The sequence below is a fragment of the Schistocerca americana genome, chromosome 1 (assembly GCF_021461395.2).
Source record: "Schistocerca americana isolate TAMUIC-IGC-003095 chromosome 1, iqSchAmer2.1, whole genome shotgun sequence".
Lineage (NCBI taxonomy): Eukaryota > Metazoa > Arthropoda > Insecta > Orthoptera > Acrididae > Schistocerca > Schistocerca americana.
In genome coordinates this window covers 763,404,203-763,416,403 of record NC_060119.1, presented here as the reverse complement: position 1 = coordinate 763,416,403, position 12,201 = coordinate 763,404,203, and the positions used below count along the sequence as shown (strand labels likewise).

General features: G+C 41.7%; 1 protein-coding gene across 7 annotated transcripts in view; it reads right to left on the bottom strand.

The window, feature by feature from the left end:
• LOC124611694 (ankyrin repeat domain-containing protein SOWAHA) overlaps positions 1 to 12,201 on the bottom strand; it is a 607,140-nt gene that overhangs the window by 198,336 nt on the left and 396,603 nt on the right. For all 7 annotated transcript variants that reach the window (XR_006979504.1, XR_006979503.1, XR_006979505.1 and 4 more), the window contains one exon: positions 1,644 to 1,655. Coding sequence is in view for 4 of the 7 variants with exons in the window: in XM_047140266.1 (XP_046996222.1) it covers positions 1,644 to 1,655 (12 nt within the window). In the remaining 3 variants the exon portion in view is untranslated. The remainder of the gene's footprint in view (positions 1 to 1,643; positions 1,656 to 12,201) is intronic.

Below are 12,201 nucleotides of genomic sequence, written 5' to 3'. Positions count from 1 at the left end.
ATTGCATGGCAAGCCGTTCCACAGGACTACATCCAGCATCTCTACGATCGTCTCCATGGGAGAATAGCAGCCTGCATTGCTGCGAAAGGTGGATATACACTGTACTAGTGCCGACATTGTGCATGCTCTGTTGCCTGTGTCTATGTGCCTGTGGTTCTGTCAGTGTGATCATGTGATGTATCTGACCCCAGGAATGTGTCAATAAAGTTTCCCCTTCCTGGGACAATGAATTCACGGTGTTCTTATTTCAATTTCCAGGAGTGTACATTTTAGCATTCACCTGCCCACACGTCAACCATTTTCTTTTTGAAATAAAAGAAAGTTGCTTTGGCGAAAATGTACCTCCTGCTGACTACCGAAAACACTAAGAGTAATCTAGGATTTAAAAATGTCAGATGTCTTCCGTATAGATTAATGAAGACCATATTTCTTTGAGAAGTTCAGTACCTACTATTGTCGACGTATATACATCAGAACTCCATAAAATCTGAATAGGGATTTATAAAAATGTATGATTATTGTGGGGAAAAGTTATAAACTGAACAATGATCAACAGTAAATTCTCGCAGAAAATGGCCCAAATGCAATGTTATGTGAATTGTTGCGGCCAATTTGACCAAGGCCCCGGAGGTATGATGATGCCGATCGGGTAGGAAGATCATCGATCTCCCTGATGTTAAATCCTATTTGCAAGCTCTTATGAACTATAATATTCAGAGTATAGTGGTCGAAATATTACGGGTCAAAAAGTTTATGGTGACAGACGGGAAAAATTAGATAAAGTTACACGTGAATCCGATATTGATTTGTTATTATTGGCTAGTGTGTCGCAATTGTATGGTGAATCAACAAAATGTCTGTGTGATCCATAAACAGGTAGAACTATCTTTCCCTCCGTAATGTCGCATCTCAAGTGTGTTACGCTTCGATGACAAGTCATGAAAGGGTACGAAGAGCAAATGACAAGTTAGCACCTGTAAAGAGTTCTGTGGGAAAATGGAAATGCCGTGTGGCCAGGGCCTCCCGTCGGGTAGACCGTTCGCCAGGTGCACGTCTTTCGAGTTGCGCCACTTCGGTGACTTGCGTGTCGATGGGAATGAAATGAAATGATGATGATGATAAGTACAAAACAACACCCAGTCCCTGAGCGCAGAAAATCTCCGACCCACCCGGGAATCGAACCCTCGTATTAACGGTTATGAGGATTGCTTTAGAAATAATGAACAGTTTACTTACTTCTTTTTGCAACTGTTCTGTTTTCATTTGGCTGGCACTTATACAAATTAGGAAACGAGATTTCTAAAATTTACCGCTAGTAGACGTATAGAAAATTAAATGTAGTGTAATAAATTACGTGGGTGACTAGTTTCGAACACCAAGTTCATTTTTAAAGCCAGGCCTTTTAAACCTGTTGGAAATACGTAGCAAATGTAGTGTACTCATTTTTCTTAAAATTTCCGTCCTTCAAATCAAGTACCATGAACACCAATCTGCAGTTCAGGATAGGTTTTTATAATCAATTTTGTAATTTACAGCTATAATAAATAAAATCTCAAAAGTGGTACAATTTAGCCACCTCTACTATAAGATACTTTAGTTTGACTCACAGCTGGAGAGCACGTTTGTATCGCATTAGCACTCACCATCGTTGGATCCTGAAACAAAAGAGAAACGTATGAGTAAACATCTCTGAATAAAAGAAGCATTTGAATTTTCTAAAACAGTACATTTCTACTCATGTACTTAGATTTCACTCTAAAATATACTTCAGAATTAATCACAAATCAGATCATGCCAAAACACACACACACACACACACACACACACACACACACACACACAGAGAGAGAGAGAGAGAGAGAGAGAGAGAGAGAGAGAGAGAGAGAGCGCTGCAATTCCTTGAAGAGAGAAGCATGAGAGGAAGCGTAGCGCTACATTACAGCATGCACCCACGGGGACATGCCAAAAGAGAATATGAGAGAACAGACGGGTATGGGAGCTGAAGGTATATAACCAAGGCACTGCCAACTCGACAGTAGAGTCGGATAATCATGCAATGTCATCCGTACAAGACGTGACAGGCAAAGATGATGAGGAATTAAGGGTAAGGAGGAGGAACATCAATGAAGAATCTAGTTAACTACTGTAACTAGTGCAGCATGGATTATAAACACGACATAAACTGGACATAAATTAAGCTCCTTCGCTATGGGCAATGTTGAGATACCATTATTCCTGTTGACAATAAACTCAACTAAATCACAACGATGCATGGGCCGTTTTCACCATAAAAATAACAGAGCTAATTGTAAATATAAAAAACAGTTCAACACTGATACTGAAGACCGAAATTTGGGAAAAGTATTATGCCCTACATAACCTGACGGTATGAGAAAATAATCGGAAAATGTATATTTTCAAACGTAGTTAGGGATAAACATACCAACAATAAATGTTTTATCAAATAAAGTCTGCGGTGTTCTAATGGTTTACTCGGGGAATACCTTTCATTAATTAAATCATTTCGGGAAAAAACAACGATAATGAAATCTTTTAATGTCAGTTAAGTTTTTGAGAACAACAATTAGATTTGGATCAATATATTTAAGGCGGGGTAGTGCTTGATGTAGGCGAAATATGAATCCTTGCTAAATAACACAAAACATACCCAGGAGCTCTCTGTACCGCCACAAGAGTATGTACCGTTACGTAATTGGAATATCCGGTATATTATGAAATACACAACGAGGAAGAGAAAACGGAACAAACAGCTACCCAACATCTGCTACTTCGTATGCAACGATTTATGGAAAATAGAAAAAACGACACTAGAATCATCACAGGTTACAGATACTGGCAACAGCGCGTCGGGTCATAAAAGACTGTGAAAATATTGAAGTCACTGTGTAATGGTGAACAGGGTGAAGGCGAGAATAACTTAAAGATACTCATGTATTGGTGCATTTCTGTTTTACAGTGAGTACAATTTTTATAATACAAACAACCAAGGTAACTGTCCATTATGATTCTTCGTTTAAACAAACTGGAGCCAAAGCTAAACATACTGTCAAAGAGGACTGTGGAAGCAAATCATCGATCAAGCGGAGTACAAAACTAGGGTACAGTTTTCCTTCTCACAGCGCAGGTGATCGTTAGTGATACGGCAAGGCATAGCATAGCATCTCTCTCAAAGAAAACTGCGAGCCTTACAAGAGTAGAATTAATTTCACATCCCTTGGAAATCCGGCGACAATCGTGAACAGGATCGTAGTCGGCCTGGACACTATAATTATGGGCCATAGTAGGCGCTGTTTTACAGCCGACGGCTTGTCCCGAGCGCCAGATGAGCAAACACTTGTTTTGAATCATTAAGTGCAGCCGCGAGTGCCGAGCGTTAAGGCTGCGCCCATGTTATCACTTGGCCACTCACCGAGCCTCCAGACATCGCGCCTATACTGTGACGTATGTAGAGTTCGAAAGACGTCTAGCTTCAGCAAGTGATCATCTTCTGTACTCTTATCTGGTTCAGATTAACAGACGCTAACACAAAGATTCAGAAGTGCTATACGGCGCACACTTTTAACTATTCTGAAACAGATCACTCCAAACAACACTTCTCGAGTCATTTCTAGACATATTAAAGAACTGTACAGCACTTTCCGTGGCATGTTCTAAACTCTAGTATGTATGTACGTCCCGACGATGTTAAATTTTTATAGACGTCTTTGCCGCAAGATATATGAAACATACTTTAAAATACAAAAACCATAGTATGCACTCGGATAGAAGAATTTCAGAAACTCAAGAGTAGCTGCATTTTTGTAGAAGAAAAACTGGGATTTTAGAGCACTAATTACCTGATCACATACATGAACTGTCTGACGTTCATTCGTACTCGCAATGCGTCGGCGGGATAGTCATAATTACTTTAGGTACCTTCACTAAATGAACGTGATGGGAATAGATTTGAAACAGGAATACGGAAGCATCCATGTCTTGCACAGCCACTCACGGAGCTAAGAGCTAGCTTCTTTGAAACCAAAACAGAGGCAACGAATCAAAAACGATGTTGCGTTTTGTTACCTGTATCGTGCTGAATCGGTCAGCAAGAAAGAAGATCGTTAAAAAAAATTTCGATTCGTCCATGTAGTGAAGAAGAACGCTCGCTGCAGTCGTTCACATGGTCTATCTGATGCAACAGGCAAGCGATTCGACTACGCAATGTAATTACCTCACTGTGGGCCATGAAACGTTCTACTGGTGTTCATTAGCATAATTATCTTCATTAAACTGTTTTCATAACAATCGCTAGCATCGGTTTTAATTATGTGACAAGATTAATCAGTGCCAAATCCAGAGGAGATGGCTTGTGCCTTGGTGCTCTCTGATAGCATTCAGAGAATTTCTGATTAGCCTCCTGCACCAGAAGATACATGGACATGCCAAGAGTTAATACACAAATTCAGATATGTTTGTTTCCACAGCAACAGCGACATTCATTGTTACTTAAGACAAAAAAAATCCATGGCCGAGCCTTCGAAGAAACCATTCAACAGTTACCTATTAGCTCCACAATCTAACACAGAGCTGAAAAAGCATCAGCCTCACTCCTCGTCCAACAACCGGTCCACCAAACCTCACACCTCTTATCTATTGAGTCCAGAGTAGCTCCTGAAAGTCTTTCAACATCGGCCTTTCTGACAATAAGTACCTTGTATACACAGTATTTGCTCGCAAAATTCTTCGAAGTGACTGATAATGTTAATGCTTACAGTTAAATCACCTTCAGAATATCTGCCTGCGGGTGTCTCACACAATTGTTCACATATGTATAAGAGGTAGTCAAACGAAAACGAGACAGATGGAAAAAAAGAGTATGTAAACTGTTTGTTATTTCAAAAGTAGTCGCCCTAACTGTTAATACATTTATCACACTGTGAGACAAGACAGGTTCAAATGGTTCAAATGGCTCTGAGCACTATGCGACTTAACTTCGGAGGTCATCAGTCGCCTAGAACTTAGAACTAATTAAACCTAACTAACCTAAGGACAACACACACATCCATGCCCGAGGCAGGATTCGAACCTGCGACCGTAGCGGTCGCTCGGCTCCAGACTGTAGCGCCCAGAAACGCACGGCCACTCCGGCCGGCAGACAAGACAGGAAATTCCTTCATTGGAAAAATGTTTGTGTGTTGCCTCGGAATCATGATTGTACCCACGACTATGGAAATTTTTGAAAACATAGTCAGTGATCTTAAAAGTAGTTAAAATTTGAAACGGTCTTGATCGCAATCTTGTTAAAATATTTTTTTTATTGGAGTGAGTGGCCGGTTTCGATTCTATGAAAGAGTTATCTTCAGACTCGAGAGCGGTGGATGGACACTGCTAGATGAGTAACACGAGCGTCGAGGGTTGACGGAACTCATCTAGCAATGTCCATCCACCGCTCTGGAGTCTGAAAATGACTCTTTCATATAGTCGAAACCGGTTACTCACTCCAATAAAAAAAATATTTTAACAAGATTGCGATCAAGAGTGTTTTAAATTTTAATTTTAATTGTACCCAAGCATGCACCTTTTCGTCCGAGAGAAATAGACGGCCACCAATGCCTTCCATCAAGACACCAAGAACATGGTAATCGGATGGGACGAGATCGGGACTGTATGAAGGATGTCCAACGACTTTCCAGCGGAACTCATGCATTGCAGTCGAAACAACCTTGGCAATATCTGAGCGGGCAACACGGTTCCGTAGGGCATCGCAAACATGTTTCCATGAAAGTTTCTCCGTTTTGTCTCTCAGCAGGATAAATGTATTAACAGATACGGTGATTACTTTTGAAATAATAAATAGTTTGATTACTTTTTTCAATACTGATCACTTTTAAAATAGACTTTGAGTCGGAAATCAGATGATTGTGTGCGACATGTATCTATTTTGTCTGCTTCCTACAGCCAATTAAAATAAAGATGACTTCGCCCATCATTAATTTCATCCATGTCACAATGGTCAGAAAAGCTTTCCATGTCACAAACATTTAGTATAGGATAGAAACTTGCGTAAAAGCGTTCAACGTGAGTCAATTACTTTCCTGAAATTAGTTAACACTCCGACTTAAGGGAAATCCACCTTCTGCTTAAGGCTACCAGCAAAGGAACAATCGCCGGCCGAAGTGGCCGTGCGGTTAAAGGCGCTGCAGTCTGGAACCGCAAGACCGCTACGGTCGCAGGTTCGAATCCTGCCTCGGGCATGGATGTTTGTGATGTTCTTAGATTAGTTAGGTTTAACTAGTTCTAAGTTCTAGGGGACTAATGACCTCAGCAGTTGAGTCCCATAGTGCTCAGAGCCATTTTTGAAAGGAACAATCCTCGCCTGGGAGTGGGGCTGCCCTGTCCCACTGACACGAAATGACACCCACCCTGCAGTCATCCACGTGCCGGACTTGTGTGTGAAAAATGAGTTCTTGAATTAAAAACTGGTAATCAAGCACGGGTTATACACTACTACTGCTGCCGGAGACTGCAAATACATCTAATCAAAATTTTACTGGTGACCACTCGAGATGAGTTTTACCAAATTTGTGTCTGCTTAACGTCGCTCATACTCGGCCAGATCAGGCGTTTACACCGACGGCACTGAGCCCCAGACTGCGATGTGTAACGTGAGGCTGCACACAATATTTTATAACAGCGATTATACGAGGAACATAATTTGAATGTGTGCTCAGATTTAACAAGCTTGTCCCGAACGTCGAATTATGTCAAATTTGATCAGAAAGTCTGAGAGACTGCTTCCTCCGGAGGAGCGGCGGCGGGCCGCTGCAGAGGCGGCGCGGGAGGCGGGGTGGCCGATAATTTAGGCCTATTAAAAGGGGGCGTCGGGGGCCGGGGCGCTCCCGAGGTGCAATAAGCCGGCATGCCTGTGGCTTCCTGTCTTCGCTGCAATTACCGTCCTGGCCATTACACAGGAAGCGGCCGCCGAGCCGAGTCGAGCCGAGGCCGAGGCCCATTACGCCCTGCCTGGCCGGGCCGGGCCGGGCATGCCCTCCGCCGGTCAAGGACTCACCTGCCGGGCCAAAGTGCTCCCAGCCGGCCACTTACCTGCCGCAGACTGCGTGACAAACGTTCTGACCCCGTAATTCAATCACACAGATTTACCCGAACCGCCTCTGGCCATCTCGGGCGCTCTCAGCGTAATCGGACATATGGGGCATTCAGTGCACAACGGTACCAAGTCACAACGAGAAAATTCTGAGAAAAATAGACAAAATGTTTGCTGAATACAGCAAAAACTTTACACCATCATAAAATGTTTGAATTACACAAAGTATTTTGTATGAAGTATTCTCATACTGAAGAAGGACAAAGGGCAAATGTAAGTGCTATTACATGCTACCTTGAACAGAAATGTAAAATTTGGGACTTGATTCTTTGGTGCACGGAGTGTATAGTACTTGTATATTCCTCTTTATTCTAGTCTTCAGATTTTATTAACAAGACAGTTTAGAAAACACATTCCTTGAATATATAATTACAGTCCCTGTCTGTACTTGTAACAAATATTTCCAAACAGCAAGTTATACAATTTAGATTCAAAGAAAAATGTCTTTCAGCTCCTTGTCCATGAAAAGCTGAGAAAGCAGTCGTAGCAATGTCACACGGTAGGTTCTTGGAAAAATGGTGACGCACAGGTGAAATGAGTAGCAGTAAATCCTCCACGTCCTTTTTCTTCTCTTTTGTTATTGGTCCACGTTCGGCATAAAAATGGCCCTGCCGGATGTTACGAAAGTATGTCATGGGATGGCCAGCGTTCTTTCGTAAGTCATCTTCGTCGAACTACACATCAAGATTCAGTATCTGCTTAACCATAATGTAAACATCTCATAGTGAGCCAGTTGATGCCATAATGCTCAACCATTTTTTCCTGTTCGTTACTTAATTCACCAAGTTTCCGGTGGATATGAAGTCCGCGAATTTTATTTTTGTGCCTTCAGATCTGGTGTACTTTCCGTTGCTTGTCTCGTGATACTTCCTAAACACTTTCTCCACTAAAGCGAAATCACTACTGCTAGGTAAGTAAGAATGTCCTTCAGCAATAATTTAAGTTCAATGGCTGAGAATTCATGCTCGGCTCTTGACGTAACTCCACGAAAGACAATAACATTTTAAAGTTCGTGTTTTCGCCAGTGCAAGGCTATGAATGTAAGTTTATTTTATTATGTGTAGAGGTTTCATACCCTTACAGATTTCGCTCCAGTACTTAAGAAATATTTGAAGCTAACGTCTTCAGGATTTCTGGAATCAGCTCTTTTCTGAAACCTCACAAACGGACCTTACTGACCAACACACAGAAGGTACATGTTTTGCCGACTGTAATCACTAGATTTCTAGAAGGAATAAAATAATTATGTTGTCTCTTCACTCGTAATTATCAGTCCGCTTCAATTAGAGCTCACACACAGACAAAACAAAGTATACAAAATGTGACAGTGGACATGTTCCCTTTGCGCTCTGAACAAAACACTGCTTCCCTCCGTGCTCAAAAGTGCTCCCAATGCTACATCAGTTATTTTCAGTATCTGGACATGAATCTTTTATGCTCTGAAAGCAGCTTCACAAATAGTACTTAAAAAGTAAACAAAGGCTAAGACTGCATGTCAAAAGGCTGAAGATAAACTACCTTCTCATCACTTAGTAACACTAGGAGTATATCCATGGGGGAAAAAAGGGTTATGAGGGGGTGAGTGTGAGGGGAAGGGAGTGGGCGTCATGGCACAATTCACATTAATATTTTTACATACCTAAATATCCAAATTTCTCAGTTAACTTGCGGAGAGTAGAGTACAATGAAAAGACTGGGAAGCTGAAAAGGCGACACCAATAGTCAAGAAAGGAAATAGGAGCAACCGCTAATTACGACCCGTATCATTCACGTCGATTTGCAGTAGGATTTTGGAACATATACTGTGTTCCAACATTATGAATTATCTCGAGGATAACGACTTACTGGCAAGTAGTCAACATGGATTTAGAAAATCACAACTAGCTCTTCATTCGCACGAAGCAATGTGTCCTATCGACAGCGGACCTCAAACTGATTCCACATTACTAGATACAAGAAAGCTTTTGACACAGTCCCTCACAATTGATTTTTCACCAAATTGTGTGCCTATGCATTGTGGTCTCAGTTGGGCGACTGGATTGGTGATTTCCTGTCAGAAAGGTCATACTCTTCGTAATAACTGACGGAAAGTCATAGAGTAAAAAGAAAGTGATGTCTGGTGTTCGCCATGGAAGTGGTACAGGCCTTCGGCTGTTTCTGATCTACATAAATGATATAAGAGCACTCGTAAGATTGTTTGGAGATAACAATATACTAAAGTAATCAGGAGACTAAAACTAATTTTGAAATGACTTAGACACGATACCTGTATGGGGCGAAGAGTGGCAATTGACTATGAATAAGGAAAAGTGCGAAGTCATCCACAATGGAACAAAAAGAAATCCGTTAAATTTCGGTTACACAATATATCACATAAATCCTAAGGCAGTCAACTCAATTAAATAACTAGGAATTACAATTACGAACAAATTAAATTTGTAACGCTCACTTAGGTAATGCTGACTGCGTTTTATTGCCAGAACACTTAAAAGAAGCAACAGTTCTACTAAAGAGACTGCCTACACTACGCTTGCCTATACTCTTCTGGAGTACTGCTGCACGGTGTCGGATCCGTATCAGAGTGGATTGAAGGACGACATCGAAAACGTTCAAAGAAGGCCAGGTTGTTTTATGTTACCGTGAAATAGAGGATAGCGTGTCACGGATATCATAAGCTAGATTTTCCTCTGAATGCGAAAATATTTTATTGACACCAACCTACATACTACGAAACGTTCGTCACAATAAAATAAAAGAAATTAGAGATCTCGCACTGATTTAGTTGTTCGTCTTCTCCGCACGCTGTTGGAGAGTGGAAATGTAGAGAGATAGATTGAAGGTGCTACGATGAACTCTTTGCCAAGCATTTAACTCCCACGCGGACCTGACCGCCCGCAGACGGCGCTCCCGCTAGAAAGAGGCGCACAGCCACAGACCGGCCGTGCCTGCCGACAGCAACAAACGCGGTACGGATCGTCCGTCCACATGCAGAGCCGCTGAACCACATGAAGACGAGTAACGCAACAGAGAAGGGAAGATCCCCTACTAAGAAAATACTTGTAGCAACACTGCCTTCCCGAACGGAGGCGAAAACGACTTTTTTCTTTTCTTTCACTCCATTTCCAAGTGAGATTGCGGGCCGGGGTGGGCCGAAGTATTTTTCAGCCAGTTTCAGTTAATGCTGTTATGGCACTGCTTATTCCGAATCTTGGCTCCTTGTTTGGTTACGACACTGTATGTAATATTCATACTTAAATCCTTGCAGAAATACCTCCGCTCGGATTATTTGTCTTCGTCAAGGCATTTTTTGTCCTGTTGCTCTGTGTGGTCTGGTTGATTCGCTAATAATTCCTGTTGTCATGGAGACATTAACTTTTCCATGTTAGCTAATGTAATAATGTCAGTACGTTTTTATGCTGGATTGTTACGTGCTCCAGTTACTGTAGTTGAATTATGAAGAATCTCGTTTATTTCTTCACTCTTTAGGAGTAATTAGCGAAGTATATCTGGTGTAGCTTCGACAACGACCTCAGGGGCGTGTATATGTATGTGAAGTATGGATAGCTGAAGTTCGTAAATACGTGCTGAAGGGCATATTTCATGGGTTCAGAGTATTTTTTAAATGTTTACACCATATCAAGTGCCTTGCTCTTTGAGTCAATACTGTATTTTCTTTGTACTGAGACTTGCGTGAACTGAGGCAGTAGCAAAGTCATACGCTTCATCTTTCACAGCAGGAGACCTAACATACTGAAGAAAACAGTGTCCCATTCATTTACAAGCTCGCATGGCGACTGCCCCTTCACAATCGTATAGCTATCTGAAATACTGATAATGGTGAGTGCACAACACGATTTTCTTTTTTGTAAATTATGACATAATAGTGCCGAGAGAATCCTTCTCAAATGCTGTATTTCTCATCACTGCAATTTCTATGTGCGTTATAGAGAGTCAGAAGGAAATCCTAGATCGCCGCCTGTGTAACACAATGTGGCCTCGAAAGTTCCTGGCTGTGTCACAGTTGTCCAATTCTGTAATTACCAATACAAAATAGCGACCCGCAGATTGTGAAAGTACGCCAGGAACAAAGCAACAACTCATCAGGTTACCTTCCATTCAGAAGGCTGTTGTACGCAGCGACTGTTATATTGACTTTTAAATAATAGATTTCAGCTATCAGTCGTCCTTTTGAAATCCAGACCAATTGTGTGGTTGGATTGAAGAGTTCTTAGATAACAGAACGCAGCATGTCATCCTCAATGGAGAGAAGTCTTCCGAAGTGAGAGTGATATCAGGTGTGCCGCTGGGGAGTGTCATAGGACCGTTGCTATTCACAATATACATAAATGACGTTGTGGATGACATCGGAAGTTCACTGAGGCTTTTTGCAGATGATGCTGTGGTGTATCGAGAGGTTGTAACAATGGAAAATTGTACTGAAAAGCATGAGGATCTGCAGCGAATTGACGCAAGGTGCAGGGAATGGCAATTGAATCTCAATGTAGACAAGTGTAATGTGCTGCGAATACATAGAAAGATAGTTTCCTTATCATTTAGCTACAAAATAGGTCAGCAACTGGAAGCAGTAAATTCCATAAATTATCTGGGAGTACGCATTAGGAGTGATTTAAAATGGAATGATCATATAAAGTTGATCGTCGGTAAAGCAGATGCCAGTCTGAGATTCATTGGAAGAATCCTAAGGAAATGCAATCCGAAAACAAAGGAAGTAGGTTACAGTACGCTTGTTCGGCCACTGCTTGAATACTGCTCAGCAGTGTGGGATCCGTACCAGAGACGGTTGATAGAAGAGATAGAGAAGATCCAACGGAGAGCAGCGCGCTTCATTACAGGATCATTTAGTAATCGCGAAAGCGTTACGGAGATGATAAACTCCAGTGGAAGACTCTGCAGGAGAGACGCTCAGTAGCTCGGCATGGGCTTTTGTTAAAGTTTCGAGAACATACCTTCACCGAAGAGTCAAGCAGTATATTGCTCCCTCCTACGTATAACTCGCGAAGAGACCGTGAGGATAA